The sequence below is a fragment of the Apteryx mantelli genome, chromosome 14 (genome assembly GCF_036417845.1).
Source record: "Apteryx mantelli isolate bAptMan1 chromosome 14, bAptMan1.hap1, whole genome shotgun sequence".
In the NCBI taxonomy this organism is placed as follows: Eukaryota; Metazoa; Chordata; class Aves; order Apterygiformes; family Apterygidae; genus Apteryx; species Apteryx mantelli.
This window is the reverse complement of record NC_089991.1, coordinates 9,653,137-9,677,372: the sequence shown is the minus strand read 5'-3', so window position 1 is coordinate 9,677,372 and position 24,236 is coordinate 9,653,137. Positions and strand designations below refer to the sequence as shown.

At 45.6% G+C, this 24,236-nt stretch overlaps 1 protein-coding gene across 2 annotated transcripts in view; it reads left to right on the top strand.

Moving 5' to 3' along the window:
- Positions 1-394: 394 nt before the first annotated feature.
- NSD1 (nuclear receptor binding SET domain protein 1) overlaps positions 395-24,236 on the top strand; it is a 70,389-nt gene continuing 46,547 nt past the window's right edge. The window contains exons 1-4 of one of the 2 annotated variants that reach the window (XM_067304688.1): positions 395-455; positions 677-1,458; positions 18,832-18,967; positions 22,088-22,260. In XM_067304688.1, the coding sequence (XP_067160789.1) occupies positions 697-1,458; positions 18,832-18,967; positions 22,088-22,260 (1,071 nt within the window). In that variant the 5' untranslated portion in view covers positions 395-455; positions 677-696. Of the gene's footprint in view, positions 456-676; positions 1,459-18,831; positions 18,968-22,087; positions 22,261-24,236 lie in introns of those variants that run through there. The other variant, XM_067304689.1, reaches the window with a different exon arrangement.

Genomic DNA, 24,236 nt, shown 5'->3' with positions numbered 1-24,236 from the left:
CCATGTGCGCGCGGGGCCGGGCCGGGCCGGGCCGGGCCGGGCCGCAGGTGGGGGAGCCGGGCCGCGCCGGGCCGGGGCAGGCCGCGCACCGGCCGTTGGCAGCGGGCGCGCCGGGGGGGGGCAGCACTGAGCGGCCCCCGCCCCTCCCCCACCCCCGGGCACGAGGCGCGCGCGGGAGGGGGGGGGGCGCCCGGAGGGGGGGGCGCGCGCGCGCGCGCGCGCTGATTGGCCGCCGCCGAACCCCGAGAGCGGGCGCGGGGGGCGCGCGCGCAGGCGCGCGGCGCGCGGCGGGGGCGCGCGCCGGCGGGATGGCGGCGGCGGCGGGCGCGCGCATGCGGGGGAGGGAGGGAGGGAGGCGGCGGAGGAGCGCTGGCGGGGCCTGGCCGGGCCGGGTCGGCGCGTCTCCTTCTCGGCCCGCACCGGGGCAGGCGGCGAGCCGGCCGCGGCGGCCGCAGGTGAGCGGGCCCCGCGGGCGCGGCGCCCCGCGGGCGGCGAGGCCGGGCCGGGCTGCGGCGCCGGGCTGCGGTCTGGGCCTAGCGCGGCGGCGGCGGCGGCGGCGGCGGGGCCGCGGCGGCGGGCGGCCCGCGCGGGGCCGGCGGAGCGGAGCGGGCCCCGCGGGCGCGGCTGCCATTTTGGAGCGGCGGCCGCTGACCCCATTGTGCTGTGCCCCCCGCAGGTTGATGCCCGCGGCCCGGCATGGAGCAGGCCTGCGAAGTGAGCCGCCGGAGCTGCCTCGTCCCCTTCGGCACCTCGCTGGCGGCCGCCGAGGCCAAGGGCGGCCCCTTCGGCGAGGGCCGCGGCCCCGAGCCGCCCGCCATGCAGCTGGCCGCCGCGGCCGCCAAGCCCGTCTACGGCCAGGACCCCTCGTCCTGCTACATCCCGCTGCGCCGGCTGCAGGACCTGGCCTCCATGATCAACGCCGAGTACCTCGGCGGCGCCGCCGACGGCGCTGAGGCCCTGCCCGACCCCGGCTCGCCGCCGCTGCGCGCCCCCGCCGCGCAGGACCCGGCGGGCGGCGCGGACTGCCCCGGCCTGGCGGCCGACGTGCCCCGCGGGGGCCTGGCCTTCCCTCTGCTCCTGCGGGACGGCGAGGAGGAGGAGGAGGAGGAGGAGGGCGCCGAGACGCCGGAGGAGGAGGAGGAGGAAGAGGAGGAGGAGGACGACGACGAGGAGGAGGACGAGGAGGAGGACGCCGAGGAGGCCGAGCTGGCCGCGGCCGGCTCGCGGGAGCGCGGTGGCGTGGCGGAGCCGAGCCACGGCGGCGCAGGCCGCCCCGCGGGGCCGCCCGGCGCCGGCTGCCGGGATGCGGCGGCGGCGGCGCGGGAGCTGCCCCCGCCGCCCTGCCCGCAGCGGGCGCCGCCGGCGCTGACGGCGCCTCCCGAGCCCCCGGGCAGCCCCGGCGCGCTGGGCAGCGCGGCCGAGAAGCCGGAGCCTTCGGCCACCGCCGCCCTGCAGCTTGTAAGCAGCGCCGGGGAGCGGGGGGAGGCCGCGGGCATGACCCGGGACAGCGGGCGGGGCCGGGCCGGCGGCGGCGCCGGTGCCCCGCGTCTCACAAAGCGGCCGCGGCCGCCGCTGCCATTTTGCGCGGAGGCGGCGCCGGGGGGGGACGCGCCCGGCCGCGGCCCCGGCCCGGCCCGGCCCCGGCGGCCGCCCGGCAGCTGACATCTTTGAGGTGCCGGCGGTGGCAGCCATCTTGCTTAAGGGACAGTTTTGACACTCGGGTGACTCCACGCCGCGCTCGCCGCGCAAAAGTTGCTGCCGTTTACAGCCCTGCCGGCCGTGCCGCGGGGCCGCGCTCCCCGCCGCTGGGGCTGCCGCGGGGCCGCGCCGAGCGTCCGGCCGGGCTCCTCGCTGCGCCCTCTCCGCTGGCGGCGACGCGTGGGGTCAGGAGGCTTGTCTGCATTCACGTGTTTGCGTGCTAGGCCTTAAGAGCAAACTGTCATTAACAGATGAGACCTGTAGCTTTGTTACAGTGCTTTAATTCTCTCTCCCACTCTCTCTCTCTATTTTTTTTTTTCCTTCTTTAAAGGAAGAGACATCCAGTTGCTCCATCACAGAAGCAGGATGGCTACAAAGTTCTGGCGGAGTTTCTTCCCATTATGGGATTTTTATTTTTGTTTTTTTAGGCCTTTTTTTTAATAACAAGGGCAGAAGCAGAGCTTTCGTGTCTTTTAGCATGCCGTGTTTTAAGGCTGTATCAGCCTGCTCTCTTTGTTTGGTCTAGCTGTAAGTTACCCAAGCCATCAGACTTTCATGATCGCTAGGGAGGGGCTGTGTCGTGGCCTACTAGGTCTCCCTGTTAGGAAGTCTTGCCCGTTACCCAGACTGAACTTTTCCTTTGTAATTTCGCTCCGCGGTCGCAAATATATTCCCTGAGTTGATTTTCTGATGCGCTTTTTGAGAGGCAAAGCAGATTAAGCCTACAGAGTTCTGAAAGTAGTTAGATGTGTATAACATTTTTGGTTTATTTATGTCTTGTGAATGTGGACATAGTTCTTGGATTGGTTTCAGCTTTCCTTAGTGGAGATTTTATCTATGTTTTATATAGATATATGGATAAAAGTTGATGCAGTACTTAAATATTTTCCCTGAGTACTTTTAATACGTTTTTGTAAACTTACAAGTTGCTTGATCAAGGATATTTTGTGCCTGGGTTTTCAGTAATACTTGATGCAGGGTGTGCAAATTACCTAATGTGATGACATTGACCCTTGAAACCTTCTTATTCTTTTTAATTTCAGTATAGATATTGAAGCCAGACAGATGCTACCTGTGCACATAGTATTTGAGGAAAAATTACTTGTTTTCAGCTGTGTTCTTTGAGCAAAACAAATCAACCCACGTGGGAACCGGTAAGGTTTCTCCTGTGTGCTACGAGAGATGGGGAGCAGTTGTCACAAGTGCCCGCAGAAGGGGCGACTCCAGGAAGATGTTCAAGGCAGCTTAATTTTTGTGGCACTGTGTTAGGCTCCGCACTTGATCTGGGTCACGGATCCTTTTGAGTGTTTCATAGGAAGAAGCAGTGTCCTTGTGGAGACCCCTCCTTTTACCTTTTTTTCGGGGGAAAGCTGCAGTTGGTCTGAGGTTTGTGTATGCTTAGCTTTGTTTTGCAGAGTAAAGCAGGGACCTCTCAGCAGACATGTGCTCAGTGATGCGGTTGTGGGAGGGTCTCGCTTTGTAAACAGAAGCTAGCAGAGGTACTTTCACAACTCTTGCCTCTACTATCAGTGGCTTTACACGCACCGCAGAACACTGGCTTGTACAGCGGGAAAACTTTTTTTAGTGATTGAGCCTGTTATTTGAATATGCAACGAAGGGTTGACTTTCCAATAAAAAAGGCAATCCTGTTTGCTGCAGGGTGAGATTAATCTCATTGCGTTGTTCTGGTGGCTTAAAAGAATAGCTGCGTTTAGTAAAAAATACGAAAAAGAAAGGCATGTTTTTTGACAGCGTAGCATCCTTCTCTCCTAGAGTCTTGCATTCTTTCTTTAATAAGTAAGAGGTTTTTTGTTTTGAGTCTGTTTTTGCATGGTTGGGGAAGGTTGACTATTCCTTCATTTTAACCCTGCTGATTGTGGGATGGGAAGAGAGATTTTAGTCTGTGCCAGACACCAGTGGGATACGTAGAATCTTTTAATTGCTAAACATGACATCGTAACTAGAAATAACCAGACTTGCTCTTCAGATCCCGTATTTGTGCAGGCATTTAATTCTTGTCCCATTTTGTATTTGGGTAAGCAGTCACCTTTATTGGAGAGCCTGCTCAAATTAACAAACAAAACCCCCCAGGAACTCTGCACTGCTGCTTTTAAGGTGACTTGTCGCAGTTGGGCCATTCCTTCGGATAATTGCTTTTACCCCCACCCGAGGATGGAGCTCCACCTCACAGGAGGCCTTTCTCTGCGCTTTTATTCATGAGGCTCACAGCTCTGAGTATGCCAACTGCTTCTTAAACTTCCTGTTTTGCCAAGAGAAAAGCATGCATGTATCTCAGGCCTCATCTTTATGCCTGGTTCAGCAGCCCCTCTAACCCTTGCAAATTTTGGGTTTTTCAGCTGGATCATTGAGAACTCGCTTTGAAAAGGCTGCTTTCCAAAATGTCGAGGGGGCTTGCAGCAGGATGAACAGGATTTGATTTAGAGCCTTTATTGGGATGCAAAGTCCAGCATTTAAGTGATGCCTTGGGTGAGGTGAGGCAGCAGGCAGGTATTGTTTTGTATGGTGATTTGTTAATAGCTCTGGCATCTGTTAGCACTCTGATTGCACCAAGCTGGGGAGGGGTTGCTCAGTATTCAGGTGTAAACAGGGATGTGCATGTTCTGAACCGATTTTTTTCTTTTTTTTTTTTAATACTGAATTTCTGTTAGTTCAGGATGGACTGAAACTCTTCTTACAGCAGCTGCTGCCAGATTTTGTGTTGGAGAGAAACGAATTATAACAGCAGTTCTTGGGACCACTGTTACTGCCCCAGAAGTCACCGTACAGCGACTGCTGGCATCTGAGGTGTTATTTCATTCTGAACATGGGGTTGATGTTGGATTATAGCAGGTTTAAACTGAAATGGAAGGTCATTTCTGAACTCCTCTATTTATTGCTATTATCATCTTGACGTGAGCTTGTCACGCTTCTGGCCTTTTTAAGCTGTAAAGGTCCTTTGACAGCATTTTGGGGAGTTTTATGGAGAATTAGGCCCAGATTCTGCAGTGCTGGTGAAGGTGTAGCCACACAACTTGTGACCAGAGAAGATGTTGCTTGAACTCAATTGCTGAAGTATTGAAACAGGTGAACTTGTTTCTGACAGAATTCCCATGTTTAAGTTTTGCTTTTCTGTGTAATTTTTGGTGTCATCTTACTTTGCTTTCGCTTTGCCAGTTTGTTGATTTTTAATCGCTGTCCACAAAGCGCCTTAGGATCATTGAGTTTGCTGAGCTGAGCACTTGAAAGAGAAGAGTTCTTGGGTTTAAGTAGGTCTGCGCTACTTTTAAGTGCATGTACGTTATGCAATGTACAGTCTTGGGTTATGTGTTCGCAAGCTGTTTTTTCCACAGGACCCTGATGACTTCAGGCTGCAGGATGTGCAGCGCTCGGAGCGAGGCGCTCGCTCAATGTTGCTTTTCATTCTTCTCATACTATTTCTTTGTTGCCCAACTCAGCTCTGGAGGAGCATGATGTTCTTGTGACGGAAGTGAGGAAACGAGATGCAGGGAAATCCAAAGTTGTATTTTTTTCTTTTTGTTGTGACTGAAGATGGCTACTTCCAGTGGTTGGATGTATGAAATGCGTAGGGCGCATGTGCAGAGCTATTAGAAGGTTTTTGTTTTACCAGCACTCTGCTGTGTTCAACACACGCAGCATGTTTAAGTACTAAAGGCCAGCAAAAACCATCTCTTTAAGCCTAGAATTAATCCATGATAAACTTCAGAGTTCTGTTGCACCCCACAGATGTGGGAAAGTACTTTTACTATAAAGAAAGTGTTAGGCTGCCTGTATACAGGAGTTATGGTAGTTCTCCATATATTGGCTGGCTTGTCTCGTGTCATTTCTCTCTTTACTAAAAATAAAATACAGGAACTAATGCTTTTTGATACTAGCTAGACCTGTAAACAATTCTGAAAGGATCTTCTGCTACAGTGTTTAAGACTGAGTGTTGCTTTAAGGTATGAGTAATTACTGGTAACATCGTATCCCTGAGATATAATAGGCATGGCAGTAGTTTGAGCAGGGAACATAAATTTCCTTGGTCAGTTGACATCTCCTTCCCAGTGGGGAAATGGATTCAGTTTGGCTGTCTGTACTTCAGGCAGGCATATGCTCACTGTCCGTACACCTAATGAGAGCAGAGGCTCTCGGGATACTACTGTCTTTGTGCTTCAGATCTTTCACAGAACCTTTTTTACTGCTGACATTTATCCTCTTTGGAAGACCTTAATTCTTTTCAGAAAGGAGCATGTAGCTGGATCTCGTCTGGCTTCAAAGTCGGCTGACATCCACTGGGTCCCCTGTATCTGAAGTGACTAGTTCTGTCATATAAAAGTGCGTTCATGTTTTGAGCAGATCTCAACTTGCATGCAGAAGACTTCAGATGTGGTGGGTGTCCAGAAGGAGCGTGCTTTGGAGCACTCTCCTGGGTTCTGTTGCTGCTTGACCATAAATTTTTGAGGTCCTTGGTGACTTCAGTGCTTTCATGATGTAAATGATAGCACTGCCTTACCTGTTAACGGTGATGTGAGTAGATGGCTGTTAAAGATCCTGCTACGGTACGACTGTGCACCGTAGATGTCGGGAACGGTTCGCTTTTGAGTGACTGCAGTTTTATGAACAATCTGTAGGAATTAGAGCTCTCCTGCTCAGTGAACTGAATCTTGGAAGTCTCTATTCTAGCATTTGGCCGTGTTTGCTTTTATTCTTCTTGTTTCATTAAGGTTCGTTCTCTAATCTAGTATTTCTGATAAGGTGTGAAATACCTGTTTGCATATGTGATGTTACAGAAAATAATGTGGTTTGTCTAGTGAATATGGATTTTCTGACTACCTGTAGTGCAGTGTGAAACTTGTGTGATCAATGCCTTCACAATTCCTATGGGGGCCGTGCAGCTGCTTGAAGCTGAACACGTGTTCATGTGTAAATAGCAAAATCAAAGGTATTTTCTTGCATATTGGATAGTCTTGAAGGTAATGTTTTACTGAATATAATGGGAAAACCTCTGTGTCATTTCTGCTTTCTAAATTTAAAAAAATTTTAAAGCTTGGGTCAGAGAGACTTTGTTCAAACCATGTCCCAATTAACATACTCTGCTCTTCACTGTGTTGCTCTTAGTCGAGTATTTATGACTTTAAGCTGTGTTAATATTGTTAGCAGAAAAGTGTAGACTTCACTCAGCTGTTTAGTCATTAAGATCAAGCCTATACTTCATTTAGGATATTTAGTATATCACCTGCTACTACAGAAAAAAAACAGCCTACAGTAACAACAAAACCAGCTTTTACAGGGACTTTTTTAGATTGCATGCTGCTTTGGTTTAGCCTCTCAAGGTCTGCTCATGATTTTTGTCTATAATTATTGGTGATTTCTTTTAGAAAAATGCATCTCACAGAACTTCAGCTTTTCCTAACAAATTTAAGGTTTGAGGCCGTGATGTTTCTAGTTCTGCTGTTACAGCTTCTTCTAAGCGCTTGCTAAAAATTAATGGTAGTGGTTCGGTTTGATTCTGTAACGGTAGATTTTGATGGTAGGATAGAATATTTGTTCTGCGTGAATTCATGGATCCGTTGATTTCTCTTGCAGTGTAGTAGCTTCTTTTAGAACTCATTGCATGCTATTTCCAGAAGTGGGATTAAAATGTGTGGTTTTCTTTTATGACGGTGGATTGCATTAGTAGAAGCTCCATGATTATTAGGTTTTTTTTTAATTTCCCCATGTTTACTTAACAGCTCAGTAGCTCACTGAAGAGGTGTAAACTTTGAATAATGAACTAACTACTTGAGGCCCAAGAAGAAAAGTGGTGTTTCCTGAGTTACTATTTTTGATTGTCTTTCTTAATTTTTGAGTTAGGAGTGTCTTTTTAAGTATTATGAATGACAACTTTCATTGTAGCTGCCTTAGAACACACTTCTGTTTTTCTTTGCTGTGGTTGATAACTTGTTGTATATAGTCATTTTTATTGTTTTTTTTCCCCCCTACGGTCATTTGCTGTGGCATTTAGAAGGGCACGCGGAATAGAATCGCCTGAAGAAAGAAACACAAAATCCTAGCAAGAGGGGGCTTGTCCTAGAAGCTTTTTTAAAAAAGAAATTTTAACTTAATGTCACTTTTAATACCAGAAAAAATGACATATGTTTTGTTCTGTCTGCATGGAGCCATCTGTGCTGTGCAGTGCAGTCTTAGCTCAGTAAAATGGGAGTTAAATCCTTTATGATGGTTAAGGCATTGCCAGGATTTCCAAGTTAATGGGTGGAAAAGGTCTGTAAGAGAGTCTGCTTTGAATTAGAGCAGCAGTTTTCAACCTCTATTGATTTGTGGACCCCTAAACACTTCCCAGGTGCAGACTCTTGTATAGTGAATTTAGACCTATCAACAATAGCCTTGCTTTCTTTTATATATTTTCAGGGCATCGGAGTATTTTTCTGTGGATACATGTTTGCAGACCACCAAGTTAAAGGATGTATTGCAAATGTTAGTTGTGGTGTCTGACCTACATGATATTTGTGTTGAGTAAAACGTAAAAGGCGCCATATGGCTATAATGTTGCAGTTGTCCTTTGGGTCATTTTTAAAAGCAAACTGTAGCAGGCAGGTGTGCCATAAAGCATATGCGATTTGCTGCTGTCAATATGTTGCAAGAATGTTTGATAAAAGTTGCAGCGTGCTTTGATGAAATATTTACTGGAAGTTTAAATGTTACTTTTTGTGTATGTTGATGTTATGCCGTGTTATCAGTTAAGTTCAATCTGGTGCTTGAAACCACAAGGCGCAATGGCATCAAAGAACTGTCTTGGCTCTGGCACAGAGGATTTTAGGGTTATTTGGTGTGCTACGTTACAGGACTGTGAACTGTCACAGGTGTTGCCTTCCCACTGCTCTCTGGTAAGGGCTGTAAAGAGCAATTAATGGGTTTAGTCTGCAGGAAGATCAGAAAGCTGCAGCAGGGCTCGTGCTTTTAGGTTGGGAGATGCTGAAGCTCGCAGCGGTGCCTGGGGATTTTAGGGGCTTCCTTGCAAGGTTCGCTGGCAATGCAGGAATAGGGCAGCAGCAGGAATGTTGTTAATGATATGCGCAGGCGACGGGGGTTTGTTTGGGCTCCCTCGGGAATGTGACGTGCTCCTTCCACCACGCAGTGGCAGAGAGGGAGAGGACTTGCGGCACTGAAGGAATTTGGCGTGCGTAGTGTGCTGCGGTGCCGTGCAGGGGCAGATAGGGAGGTGCAGAGTTGTGCTTCCCGCCGGCTCAGACCTGTGCAGGAGCACAGCGGTGGGTTTGGCTGGTCTAAGCAGGTGCTGCTGACCCATTTCCAGAAGAGCAGAAGATGCTGCTGTGTGTTAGAGGGAGGCTGTGGCTGACACGGATCTCTTTGCAGTGGCCAGCTAAAGTTATCTGTTCTTCTAGTTTGTTTTCATCAAATTAGGAAACTGGTTTTAGTATGGCTATTCACAGGAACATTTTTGGCAGTGATTCTTAAGTGCTCAACAGAGATCAAGATGCTCTTGGTGTCCATCAGTCTCTTGTGTTTCTAAAAGTGTTGATGAAGCCAGGAGTAATTTCAGCAGTGCACTTTGTCTTTCTCTTGAAAGAATCAAGAAGAATTTCTCATGGAAAAGCATTCATTAAAATTTACACATAGACTTTGTTTAATTGCCGTTATGATTACATCAAGATTTGCCTCACCCGTGTCTTAGGAAGAATGGCAAAACAAGAGGGGAGGGGAAAGGCAGGAAAGTCCTTGTGTATCACTTCTCGTTCCCAGTACTTGCAGAGATGGCCTGATCCTGGCCGTAGAGCCTTCGCTTCGATCTGTAGTGCCGTCCGAAGAGCAGCCGAGTTCCCCTGCTCGCCACGTTGCACCATCTAGCTACGGCCTCGGCGGTGGCGGAGCAGCGTGATTCACAAATGAATGGGCTGCCGGGCAGCTAGCTGCCTCCGTCCGCTGCTTCCACAGTGATAAATTACTCTGTGCGAAGGAGCAAGTCCGCAGGTGAAGCGTGCGCTGCTTCTCAAGCTGCGCACGTGGGAAGGAAGCATCGCTGGGTGTGCTGTCAGTGCCGAAAGCAGGGGGAAGGCAGCAAGCCTCCGATCTGGGAGACTTCTTCCACGTCCCTTTCCATCCTCTCCAGGGTTTGCATGGGTGGAGTGTTGATGGTATTAGGAAGCCTGGTGGTTGCTAAGCAAAGCTTTGTTTGTATTAATTCTTGATAGGGAACTTGTTCTGTAGGTTACATATGGCATCCAACGTTTATGAATGCTGTTTGAGAGTGGACATTGACACTGCTCTGGTCTTCAGAAAATAAATGAGTTTTATTTTAGTTGGTAACAAAATAGGGGTTCAACTTCTATTAACTTTCAGATGCTCCTTAAAAGTACTGCATTAAGGACTAATTTTTCACTTTTGTACTTGCAGAATTGTTTTTCTAAATCAAACCAGAAGTGTTGGGTTGGAGAGAGCAACCCTATAAAATGTTATACAGCAGGCAAAGGATGTTGTGTTTTGCTTTGGGTCTTTTCTTTGGTTGTGTGCTTTTGTTTGGTTGGAGCTTTTTTGGAGGGGGGGGAATGTTTGGAAAAACTGGATGGAGAATTCCTTGCCCAGTGACATCTCCGGACAACACCTAGGGAAAATTTCAGCTTCCTTTCAGCTCCTGTAGAGCCAACAGTGTTGAGTGTCCAGCTGGACTCTGGCCCTGAAGCCTACTCGAAGCTTCCATGTCCCTTTTGTTTTTTAAGAGTTTGTATTAATGCTCTTTGAGGCTTAGCGAAAAGACAGAAACCTGCCTGTTGCCTAATGCAAGAAAGGCTAGGAGCACGGTGATTAGCTCCCTTTTAAGAGTTTCCATGCTTGCCCTGGTGTTAGCCTGTCCTTGGTTTTCCCAAGCACCTGTTCAGGCTTCTTACTGTTCTGGATAATGTCGCAACTGCCCACAGATTTCTAAATAGCAGCAGTGAAACAAATCAGATTCTTCTTAATTCGAGTTGGCTCTGGTCTCTTGGTATGCTCATGAGGATGTTTAGGAAGCTAGTTGCACAACGTAAAGCTTAGGAAGCCTCTCCTAAGCATAAGTTTGTAGAAACTGGTAGCCTGAACCTTCCTCAGGGCATAGCTCTAACTGCTAGTATCAAGGAAAACAAAACAAAAGTTTACTGTACTGCTAGTATTCAAAAATTCTGATTCCCTTTTAGTAGGGATTAAGCAAAAGCAGCTGACATTTTCAACTTAATTTAAAACTTAATTCTATGTGAGCTTAACATTCATTGTCTCTTCTTGGTTTGGAAAAATGGTTTGACTGAAACCAGTTTGCACGCTGAATGCTTTATAGCTTTGAGGAGGTTACAGTCTTGCTTATGGTGGCATCTTTGCAGTTTGAATGACTAAGTGGGATCATTCAGCCTCCTCCTGTGGGCAAATCATGATTTCTGCAGAATGTGAAACTTGCAAGCCCTGCTTAAATATTTGCTCTTTTTAAAGAAGCCTAGGAAATTAAAGAAAAAAAAGTGTTAGTGTAGTTACATGTTTAATGTAACCCCAAATCCCAGTTTTTAGGTGTTAAAGGTTCTGAAGCAGTATTCGCTCTTTTGCATTGCATGTGCATGCTGTTCTCCAGTACTACTGCATTCTGATTACTGCTCAAGTCGGAAGGTGTGCAGTGTACACATACTAATTGGAATAGCCAAGCTTAGTTTTGCACAATCTTGATTTGGGTTTTCAATTCACAGATTTTGAAGCTTAATTTCTAAAACTAACATTGTATTTATGAGACGTCTTGCTTGTGAAGAAGTTCTGTTCCACCATAAAGGAACACAAAAGGAAGGCTAAACAGAGGGCAGATTTGATGACCGGATTTCGGTTTGTTTTTTTTACTAGCTCTCTGACATTAGAAAATATTTGATGATACGTCTCCTTTGTAAGACGTCTCCTTTGTAAGACGTAGCAAAGTTCTGGTAATGCCTGCATTTCCTCCCTTTCTCGAGACAATTGGTGTTGATTAAGGAGCCAGACTCAAAGAGAGTTTGGTTTAGCATTAAAATGTATGCAGATAACTCAGCATGAGTGTTCCCAGGAATAGTTTCCCTCTATCTCGGGCCGCTTGACAGCGGTTGGAAATCTTCTGTATGTTTGTGATCAGTATCAGCCTGGGGACTTCTGCCCACTGGCAGCCTGGGGGAGAACCTCGTACTCTGTCTCTCCCACTTCTTCCCCCTTTCTTTCTCAGATCTTGCGTTTCTGGTTATTATGACGCAAAAGTGCCAAAGCTTGATATCACTCTGCTGTTCTGTTGAATTCACCGGGTAAATGATCACGATTGAGAGAGTGGTAAAATAGAGATGCTTTTAACCAGTTGTCTTTGTGTCTGAAACTTGGTGTTCTCATGTTAGTATGTTCTTTATTTAAAATATATACATTTATAACTCCTAAATTTAAACATCTGCATGTATAAATTACCCAATATAATGCAATCAGCTCTTTTTATTTTAACCTTTCACAGTAGCTTACATATACATAGAACCCTTTCATATTTGTAGGCTGCCACCACCTGGAAAAGGGTATTAAAAGCTAGTCAAAGACAGCAAATATCCGTAAGCACATAACTAACAGAAGTTTGGCTTGTATTGTAATCTCTGCTTTATTTTTAGCTAGTGAATATTTAATTAGTGAGCATTTAACACTTCTTTGTGATGAGAGTCTCAGATAAGAGGTATTGTACTTTTGCAAACATGATGTAGGTCAGATGTCTATTTACTTTTAACTACTATGCTGAAGCTGAAGGAAGACTAATATATCATGAACAGGAGCGAAAACCTAATCGTTTTGGTAGTGCAAGCCAGTTAGAGAATCCTCTGTTCTGGCAGCCGCCCCAGAAGAGCTGGGGTCTTGGTTGGTGACCCTTGTTTGCAGATGTGTCCTCCACAACTCCCTTTGGCCTCAGATGGACGTTCCCTGATGATCTGTCCCTGAGCAGTGAAGATAAAGGATATGTCCTGTTGTCTTCAGTCATCCAGGATCTGTTGGTGGGTTTTCAGCAGGCTTTTGTAATTTCTGTGTTTGAATTGAAGCTTAAAGAAGTTAAGTGCTAGTGTGATTATTTTGGTGAGGGTGGTGATGATTTCGGTAGTTAAGCCATACAATGTGGTGTGTGGGTGTGGTTTTTTCTTTTCTTTCCTTTTTTTAAATACCTACTCCAGTTGGGCTTACCCCATTTCCTGTGCAGGGATTTATTCCTGTAGGAATGCTTGTACCAGTGAGCAGAGGGCTGCTCTACCTGCACTAGGGCAGGTTCAGCATCGCAGCTTCTGTGTGTGAAAGCTTTCAAGCTCATGTGCTTTATGTTGCTACTCTGTGCTGAGGAAACTTTAATTGATAACCTCTTTTTGCTTGGTTTCAGATACTTAAGCTATGAAGTGGATATAATTTAATTTCTGTCCACTTTTTGTTTCTTGATGGATTCTATTTTGATTTTAGAAAAGCTTATTTGAAACAAGAATCTTTGCTAATGAGCATTTATTTTTTGGAGCTTTCATCACAGGCAGTTATTAATTTCCATTCTTGACTTTGCTTCAGTGTTGTTCTTAATCTCATCTCCTTTTTATCGTTTCATATAATATGTCACAAGCAAAGATTATTTTCCAGGTCCTGTCTGTATTCAATATTCCTCCTCCTCTTCATATTCATTCAATTCTCAGTGCATGAGTGCGGGAACTGACTGAGATAATGAATAGTGGAATCATGAGCAAGCACTTAAGGATGGGGGGGTGGAAAGAAGACTAAGAGCAGAAGAAGTGGTAGAAGTCTTATATTTAACTACCATTGACTCTCAGAAGCAGTCACTATGCGTGTGTTGGAGCATAGCTGCTTAGTTTCTATTGCCTGGGTTAAAGGATCTGGACCCACGGTGATAGGAGCTGTACAGGCTCAGGACAGAAGGACAAGCCTGAGCAAAAAGGACTGAGATTGAAGTTGCTCTGTTTTGTCCTAAAATGTAAGTTAACTCAGGGATGTAAGAGTAGGGAACAAAGAGTACTGGCCTGAGTTTGCACAGAGGGAAGCAACATCCCATGAAAACTTGTGGGATCATGCTAGCAATGCCCTTTGAGGTTGATTGTGTTAATAGATACTAATTTAAGCAGACTGGTCCAGTCTAATCCAAGTGCCTTCAGATCTCATTTATGTCTGAAGTTTGTTCTTGTTTAGAATTTTTTGCTGTTAAAAAGAGATGCCGATCTTGAGCAGGTTTAGCAATGTTAGGGCACCTGGGGTGGGCTGGTGGCTGGTAGGAATTAGAGGATCTCATCCTCTCATCCCATTCAGGCAAAGACTGATGATTATTGAGTTTTTTAAAAATAAATAAGCAAAAGGGCAGCAGACTCATCCTCACCACGGCTTCCAGCTCTAGCTGGTGTGAAGCGGGTGTTGGGAACAGCTCCTTTGCAAATGTTCTTGGGGTAAATGGGCTGTACGGAGAGACAGGAGAGGTGATGCCCCAGGAATGAACTGCAAAGAAGGTTTGAAGAAAGCCCTGGAAGCTTATGGGGCAGAGTTGTGGCTGCCTTCTCCACTTGGCATTGATATATGCATCAGCTTACGTATCAGGTGGTGAATGTTACCTGGCAGCTACTAGTGTGGTAAGATCTACCCTGAGATAGGCCGTGCCTGTGCTACAGGGCCCTCAGCAGATGTCTGCTGCGCTTTAAAGAAATAAGCGGTTTTATGTTGTCTGCACGCTCAGCTGAAAACACTGTTAGTGTCATTGTTTATACTGCATTGTTTAATTATGGTTTGGATGTACCTCCTCCGTTCTTGACTTTGATTCTGCCCACTTCTTGCCTTTAATAGGCTTGACATTATCTTTCCCCCTTATCCTTAAGGGTCAGTTCTTTCTTTTCTATGTCCTTGTCACTCTTCTTTCCTCTAATGTTTTTTATTCCTTCTCCTCACTGGCTTTTTTTTTTTTTTGCTGTCCCAGGTTCTTTCTCCCAAAGTATGTTCTATCCCTTGCTTCATTTAATTGTAAAAATAACATTATTCAGCCAGGATTAAACCATGAGGATTACTTTGGCCAAGCTTTTCCATGACAGCTTCCTGAAGTGGGCCTGGATTTAAATAGTGTGCAGGGCTGTCTGTGATGGATGCAGCTTGGTGCTTGGACTCTAGAAAACTAGGCTGTTTGGGTGCATGTTAGTTAGGATCTTGGTCTACAGCAATATATTCTTCTGCCTCTTTGCACATACTTTGGTGTTGCTGTGACTTTGCCAAGATGGTCACTTCCAGTTGCACTGCTTAGGACAGCAGAGATGCCTGTCACCTTGGCCTGCTGTGCTGGAGATGATGGGGACGGAGACTCTGATTGTTAAGCCAAGGTTGACCAGTGGTGTGTGAAGGTGCACCGTATGGACAGCAGCATATGTGTGCACTTGTGGGCTTGTGCTTCGTGCCACTTCTTCCAGCAAGATTAATGGATTGAACAGCAGCTTAAAATGACACAACAAAGAGTGGTTACTGGATAATTATTGTTTTTGTCATCACTTAATAACGTGGCTATTTTAAAGGGAAGACTACTGGTGAGAGACAGAGTCCAGGACTACAGTACCTGAGCAAAAATAAAATCATTTAGAAATGTAACCTTTCTTTGCTCGATATTTGTTTTATAGTTGCCTTACAGTGGGAATTGCAGGAGTGCAGAGATATTACTTGTATAATTGTCATGTCTATTAGAAAGCCTGTTTTCCCAAGAGATATTGTAAGTTGATGCTCAGCTTCACTTAGTGAATTACAAAGATTGGTATGTTTTGCATAACACACATTCAGGAGGTGGCTTCTCAAGGTAGATGCGTTTGTGTCACCCTGTTGCTGTTCCTCAGCTTGTGACCCCATCCTTGGTGATTAATGGTTGTTTTGAGGTTATTCTTTGGTGGAGAAGGTTTAATTAAAACACCCCAAAGATGCATTCTTTCTCTTTCCAGAAATAGAACGAAGTGCTCTAAAATATTGCTTGTAATCTAGAGTTTAGTCTATAGCTTGTCCCATCCAAACTGCAAATTAATGCCAAACAGTTGATAAGGGTAGACAGTACTGACTCCCTTTAGGAGAACGTCTAACAGTGCAGAAGCTGTAATGTCGCTTGCAAGCAGTGCAAGGCCCTGTCCTTCCCATCCTCGCTAACCCAGGCTCACGTCTGCTTTGAATTACTTCAGTACATCTCCACGGGAGTTACAGCATGGTACCTGCCTCGTCTGCAGTGGCTCGTTTGTAATGAGTTAGCTTTGTTATTATTTAAACACTTGAACTTTTTAATGCTCTGAAGATAAAGATTCATTACCGGGGTCATATATAAAGACTACATCTGAAGTTCAGTATTTTGGTATTGCGTTGAAATTCGGGGCTTTCCCTAGCCCATAGAAAGGAGGTCGTAAATGGCATCACTGCAGGACTGAAATTTGGGCCGTCTGGATATATTAACGATTTGATCTTGGCGTAGTAAATCCTAATTGCACTAGGAATGAGATCTGTTGTATTCTGACTCAAGAAATACACGCTTTGGGGGCTGTAACTATGGCATCACGCCGCAGAACTTAAAGGAAGAGGCAAACTGTACCTGGAAGTGATGATAACCACTTCATAAGCGCCTGCGCCAGTGGGTGGGTTTTTTTGTTTTTGTTTCTTTAATGTTACAGATTTTAAAACTCCCTAGGAGAAATTTGTCTCCTGGAAACATAAAGGCATTTCCAGCAGCCTGGTGGGAATTCGGGGGGAGTGGAGAGAAAATAGTGCCAGACAGCAACCTGTGTCAGTGTGTCCTGTCACGGTGTTCTTCGTTAAGGCCATCATAACACTGTGCGCTTGGGTAATCCCTCTCGATGAGCACACCGAGGGGGCTTTTATGATGCTTAATGCTTAATGTTGAGGTCAACATCTGACTTAGAGCGCTAGGAAAATGAGAAGGCAAAACTGGTGAAGAATTAAAATAACTGAACTGGACTGTTGACAAGCTTGCTGAATGCTTGGAAATAGAGTTAACTATTTAAGCCTTGCCTGAATAATTTCTTGAAAGCTGTATTTTCATTAGGCATCTGTGTGCGGTATTAGAGGGAGAGAGCAAAGAATTGATTTAAATGCAGACTTGCCTCTAGGCGGGGGTTGTGGGTGTCACTCAGGTGAATCACTGTGAATATCTTTGGCAAATCTCCAGCATAGCTTTCCTGTTTGGTCCAGCTGACTGTGCTCAGGTTACGGTTTTCAGGAAGGCGCGCGCACGGAGATGATGCGTGTGCTGTGCATTGCTTTTGTGAAACTTGTATAGTTATGTTATACATATGCCCCTTAAATTTCGCTTGGGTTAAAAGAATGGGCAAATGGTACTTATGCGTCAAACTCTTTGCAGGAAGAACGCACAAGCCAGAAACAGACAAAAAGAAAATTGTTTTTACCACTGAATGTACAGCCGTGTTTTCTAAGTGCCAGCAAGGGCAGCACATCTCCGCGTCCCGAGCTCACGGACGCGTTCTTCGTTGCGGGCAGCTTGCACGTGCGGCACGGCGGAGGTGCGGAGGAGAAGTGGCGAGGCCGTGGCGGGGCGGTGGCAGAGCTAGGAAGTCCCTGTGATCCCCTGCCCGGTGCTCCGGGTGCTCATTCGCATTGCCTGTTTCTGGACTCTTGCTCAGGAATAGGTTATTGCATGGCTTTTGGTGGCGAAAATTTTGGTGCGAAAAGGGTTTTAGCAATGTAGTCTGTAACGTAATTACCTGCTTTTCCTCATGTAACAGAGAAGTTTATCCTTTTGTATTCTCTCTAATCATATGGAGAAAACTCATAAAACTCTACCTGAAGTGGAATATATATTTTATTAGAGAGATCTGTTGCATTTTAGTCACTAGGATGTTGAACTGTGAATTGTAGGAGGCACGCCTCAGAAAGACTAGTAAGCAGAATTAAAATGTGATGTGAGATGGTGTACATTTGTGCCATGACAGCTTTAATGGGGAGCATACTGCTGATACTTATTGGTAAGAATAATATGTGCGGCACTTCTTAGAGCTCTTAAACTGCTGAACCCACCTGGAACAGGTCATTGGCAGGTGCTGGTAAACGAGCAGGATACCCTGCAGCCAGGCACAGGGACTCCTGTTTCTTGTGAAAAGCTATTGTACCATGTCTCGGCTCAATTTGTCACAACGCGTTTAAGCTCATGAATCCTTATTTTGGCAAAGATCCCACTGGTAGCACTGTGTCCAACCAAAGAGGTCTGCATACTTAGCAAACAAAACGGGCCTGCCCTCAGCTCCTCTCTCGAAAGGCAGAAATGGCATTAAGCAGCATTAGGGTGCTGTGTGTTGGGAGGATTTGCCGTTCTCCCAGCTGCTCCCAGTCCTCTGAGGCAGAGTGGGCTTGGGTGTTCGTTCCTACAAGTTAATATTTGTAAGCTGTTTTTGGAAACGGGCAAGTTCCTGTGTCCTGTCTGCCTCGTGAAGGGAGTAGAGGACTGCAGGGTAGCTTCTCCCCTATTCCCGCTGTGTGGTTTTGGGGGCAGAGCAGGGGCAGTTCTGCTCATGTAAACCACAATTTAGAAGATGCATAGTTTTTCTGACTGTGCCTGCCTTTGATTTTGAATATTTGCCTGTGAACTTTTTCCTGAGCATATCTGAGAAGCAGGGCATCTATTAGCTTGTAAATATAAACCTTTCTTTTTGCTATTGGTAGACACTTTCTGTGTTGTTCTTATCACCTTCTTCCAGTGAGGAATATTTTATTTTCTCTTACTACTTTTTCTGTACACTGCCACCTTTGAAATGAATGGTTCGGTGTTAGTGAAGTATTCAGTGCTAGTTGTGACCTGAAATATTTACCTGGTCGACTGTATGAAGTTTGAGTGCAGTCATTTACCAGAGGTCACATTCTTTGCTAAAGAATAATAATAAAAAATCAAGCCCTAGTTTATTGTTATGCTCTTTCAGAAGGATGGGGAAAACAATCATGTTCTTTGAAGGTGTAGGGGCAACTAAGTAAAATCAGAGCTTGCCTTTTAATGTAACTGTCTCTGGTGGCCAGATGTAATCTGTACACAGGGGGGAGGCAAATCTCTTTAAAAGCATCTGGAGCTTTAGTGATTTCTTGTGTTCTGGTTTTTCCCCAAAGATTCGAGCCAAGAAGAAACCTACTCCAGTGAAGTATGAAGTTGGGGATCTTGTTTGGGCCAAGTTCAACAGACGCCCATGGTGGCCATGCACAATTTGTCATGACCCAGTGCTGGACTGTCACTCAAAAATGAAAGGTACTGTATCTACTCAGACCACAAAGTGGAGGAGCTGTGTATGGCAAGGTGCTGCAGTTTTTTTTATTCATTAAACAAACATTCCCGGCGCTTGATAGGTCTAAAGAAATAGACTCTACTGTAGAGAGCTGTGGGCTCTATAAAGTAGACCTGAGCCTGGGAGGTATCAGGAGGAAAAAGGGGCTGAAGCTGATGGAATTGAGAATGAAGTGGCACAGATAGCTGGACATGTTGGCTCTGGTTCACAGGGTAGAAGAAGGATGAGAAGCTACGCTGAGTGCAGGGCAATGCAGAAGAAAGAGCAGCCTATTGAGAAAGTGATATAGAGAGAAGGCAAAAAAAAAAAAGGGATGAATCAGAGAGGTGGAGACTGAGAAGTGCAATGGGTGAAAAGGGTGGGCAAGCAGAGCTGGGTAGCCTGGAGTGCGTGAGGATGTGGAGAGTCAGCCAGGCTTGGAGAAGAACGGGAGGCAGGAGAGGCTGTGAAGTGGGGTGTGGGGTAGAACAGTGTAGCTGCTGAGTGCCTGAAGGTATGATGTGAATGTGTGGGAGGAAGTGAAAAAAAATTTTTTTGGCGTTGTTTGGCACAAGGAAGCAGGGGGCTGTTTATGGGGAAGTGTCAGAAAAACCTGGAGATGGAGCCACATATGTGAAAGTTTAGGGCATAGTGTGTTAGAGAGACTAGGAGCAGCTGAGTGTAAGAGGAAGAGATGGAAGGAAATAAGGCAGAGCTGCGCATGCATGAACACGGGAAAGAGAAGGGAGAGCTGGGAGGGAACAGGGTGCTGTAAGGCCAAGGCAGAGAAGTGTAGATGAGTGATCAAGTGGGAAGTGATTGTTTGGAAATTGCCTTCTATTTGAAAGTCCTCAGATTGCTTTTAGGATCATATTAGCTGCCATGGGGAGGCTGCCACAAATGGAAAGGCTCATTACATGTGTATTTCTTCCTGGTTTCTCCTTCTGGTTCTTTCTTTGTTCTGTGGGTAACTGGAAACTCCTTGCAATGGTACCGTCTGTCATTGACAGCTCTGTGAACTGGTAAGGTTGCTGCTCACTGACGTATTTGTCTGCAGTTTTTGTGACTTTTGCTGGCCTAAGAACCAAGTGCTGAGAGTGAGCAGGTTTCGTTGACCATCAGCTCAGAGCTCTTTGCTATTCCTCTAGACACACGAAGCAGCTTTTTCTACATCGCACGTGTGTTGCCCCAAGTCTGGTTGCTGCAATCTTGCATGCTATTTCTTCACCTCCCTCTTCTTCCTTTGGGAGGCATTCGTCCTGATTCTAGATAATACCGAATGTGCAGTTTTAAATAGTCTCTTCTGAACTCACGAAGAGCATGTAACAAAGATGTTGCCTGAAGATATGCCAGGCATGCTTCCATCCCCTCTGTCCTTCTGCCAATGAAATTTTGTATTGGATTTAGTGTATATAGCTGTCCAGTAATCCTGTCTCAGTCTTTATATGATGATTTCTAATATGGGAATTCTGCAGGGAGGAAACATGCTGTTAACAAATTCCAGCAAGGTCTGATCTCCAGCCACGTGATAGACTCTCCCATCATGTTTTATCCCTGTTCAAACCAATAGATATCTGGGGAAAATAGTATTTTCCAGTTGTGGTTTTATTTAATCTGGTTATTTTGCCTCCCTGAGCCAGAAATGGAAGACCGGTGGAATCTGAACTCTGGTGATTTTGGGCAAAGGGAGCTGCCTGAGCTCTGTATGTACCATAGGAAGCACAGTCCTCCTACCTTAGCTGCCTCTCCCGTTGTCATGGGAACAGGCCGTTCAAAACAAGACAGGTTGCTTCAAACTCATCACTTGTGTAAAAAGCTTTTCTCTTCTTGGTCTGTGGCATGGTGTTTTATTTAAAGCAGTTTGCCTCTTCACAGCAAGCTCTTGAATGACAGAACTTAAAAGATTTTTGGAGCTGAGAAATTGAGGCTCAGTAGCTTGGTCCCTGTATTGTAAATGGGATGGATGAAGTCTGTCACCTTTGTCCTTGGTTTGATGTTGCCCCACTTGCTATTTGTCATCCTCTCGATGGTCTTGGTCAGAATCTAAATGTCCGCATTGCTGAACACCAGGGCAACTGGCACTGCCTTGGCATTCTTAAAAGAGACATCACAAACCAAATGGGCTGTGAAACTTGAGCTACGTGTTCAGAAGGTGAAGGTATTCCCAGCAGAACATTAAGCAGAGGTTGTAGGGAAATGCAGGGAAAAGTTTATATCCCTTGTTCCAGCCTAGCTAGCTCTGCTCTAATGCCCTTAACCTGTCCTCTTTCACCAACATACCTAGTTACTGATTCAGTTCTTAATTGTACCACATTTGTCCAGTGTTCTTACACAGAAAGCACCATTTAAATCTCCAGCGTGGTTGTGATTGTGCCATTAGGGTGGAGTTTCTTCTCTTTCTTTGCACCTTAGTGACCAAAGTATGGATATATTCATTATAATTGGCGTTTTGTCACATTGCACTTAGTAGTAGTGCATGTATGCGGCATTTCTGCTCCAGAGACATGCTTGCTTAAATGCTGCTGTTAATGCTTTATGTTAAGAGTAAGAATTTGTTTGACAATAAAATGTGCAACAAGATGGGATATGTTGTTGTGGGGGAGGTAAAACCTGTGTGAGTAAATCATATCCAGAAGGATGTTATTTCTGGGTGTTGCCAGCACACTCTTGCCTTTTCCCGATGGACAAGTGGACTGGACTGTTTAATCTTTAATCAGGGAGGAGCAAAAAGAAATGTCCTGCCTAGTATGTTATCTCTCTCAAGGAAAAAGATATTTGGATACTTCTGCCATTTTTTTGCAGCCAAACTCTAGTCTTTGCTCTAGGGAGACAGGTCATCTTAGACCTGTTGATCAACTGTTTGTAAGGAAAAAAAAAAAAAATCAGAGATGCAGAGTAGCAACAAATAACACAGAAAGTGGAGATCAGAGGGATCTCCCTAAGTTCTGACTAGAACTCCCCAGAACTGGCATTCATATGGGAGTGTTATTAAGCAAAGTTGTTAAGAATTGACTAACAAACTGCTACTGCTTTCTCTGATTCTTTTCCTGTATCTTTATTCTGTTTTATGCAAGAGATTAATCCTGTTAAATTTCTTGAAATAGTTTCCAATCGGAGACCATACCGAGAGTACTATGTGGATGCCTTAGGAGAGCCTTCAGAGAAAACCTGGGTTGCTGGAAAAGCTATTGTCCTCTTTGAAGGAAGACATCAGTTTGAAGAGCTGCCTATTCTTCGGAGAAGAGGAAAGCAAAAAGAAAAAGGCTACAAACATAAGGTAAAAGATCTGTTTTCTCTAGTATGTTTTTGATTCTTTGGATCTGCACAGTAAAAATAATCCTTTGTGTCTGGAATTGCACTTTGACAGCTTTCTTTTGTGGCGGTGATTTTGAGCAACACAGCTAGCAAAGTGATTCTTTGCATCCTTATAACAAGCATAGTTTATAAGCTGCCAGGAGTTTCTAGGCTCTTTTATGTAGAGGTGTGGCCTGTTGCTTTTGTTGCCCTACAAAGCTCTGAGAGGTAGAGGAGTTCAGGTCTCTCTGTCAGCGTGAGATTTGTTCAGCTGCATAACCCTCTCCTGATGCCAATTACAGTGCGCTTTTAAATAACTTCCTCTGCTCTCTGGCAGCCTCTTTTGGCTGATCTGAAGCAGAGGTGGAGTTGCACACTTTACTAGATCACTGAGTGAGATAAAGCAGTGGGGTTTTTAACCCTGCTTCAGCAATCCTCTTTATAGAAACCTGTAAGTATTTGTAATTTGACTTGGAAAATACCTTGTCAGTGAGCCTGTAGGAATGAGTTCTGTGGCTCGTCGCATCATCTGCATTTGCCTCTTTTCCAAACATAACAGCTCCAAGCAGCTGTGGCGAGTGTAATGTAGTGTGACACAAAGGTCTGTTCTACATCTTGAGGAAGGAGACTGGAGAAATTCACTTTTTAAAATTGTTAAAGAGAAGAAGTACAGAGGCTACTGCATTACTGTAAGAGCAGCAATGGTGTCTCTGGGTTTTTTTTCTTTTTTTTAAATAACAAATTTATTAGCAGTTAAGTACTTAGCCCGTGTTAATGGAAAGCACCAGATTAAGTATAGTGCTCTTGCAGATTTGAGCTCCCTGTATGTAATACTTTCTTTGGGTTTCCCTTTTCCAAGAGAATGCTCGATATCTTCTCTCATGACTCTTCCGCTTGTGTTCCCAGCTTCCTAACCACTAGTTACATGCTCCCAAGTAACTTTTCTGGTCCTAGAAGTTAAAACGCTTCGTGGGCTAAAGTCTCATTCTGTATGTAAATTGTAGTGCCATTGTGGCTGCAGCAGAGGGAATTGGATGTTTGTTGCTTGCCTAAATGTCCGGGTTTGCATCCCCAGAACTCAAGATCTGATGCAAGCTGAGAGTATTTGGCTGCTTTGCTGCTAGGCTCTATACCTTTTTGTTATCTACTGAGATGAGGTTGTGGGGTTTTTTGTTGTTTTTTAGTTTTTTTTTTTTTTAAAGAAAAAGACATCAGAAATTTGAGTTGTTCCTCCTGCCTTGGAATTGGTTTTAATTTTAGGAGCAGTTGTGAAGCCTTTGATTTATTACTGTGCAGCCAAGAATAACATGTGCAAATAAGAAACAAGTTTCTTGTTGTTTTAGTTGTCAGCAGAGATTCCTCTCCAATATGCAGAGTGCCTTTTGTTTTATGCTAAAGGTAAAGGGATAAAGCTGGGAGACTTCTAAGTAGTAGAAATGTTGAATTTGTTTGGGTGTATTTTAGTTGTGTGTGTCTGGATCTCAACGTTTGTACCTGGGTGAGCTGATGGAGAGGACAGATTGAATTGTGCTCCGAATTCAAGCGATGTAGAAGAATCAAGAGAGAGCAAAGCAAACATGTCTGTTCAGATATTTTGAGAAAATGATGCTGCAGTTGCCTTGAGAGGCCTGTTGGCTGTTGCTTTGCACTTCTGTGCCAGGGATCCATATGCATTCCCCTTACAGACTGTCGCATTCAGGATGTGCTAGGGTGCCAGGACATTTGGTCCCTGGGAGAACTGTGCTTGAAGGACCTTTTTACTGTTTTGGGAATGTACATGGATTTTTATTAGGTTCATTTGGAGTGCCAGGTATTTGTCCAGGAGAAGTATTTTCTGTGTCCTCTAGGCACTGTCTATGGGAGTCCATGTGATTGTCCCATAGATAACAAATGCAGGACCGTTGCTCTGTTCTGTGCTTTGTCCGTTTCTCTCTCCCTTTTATCCTGTTGGTTACCCCC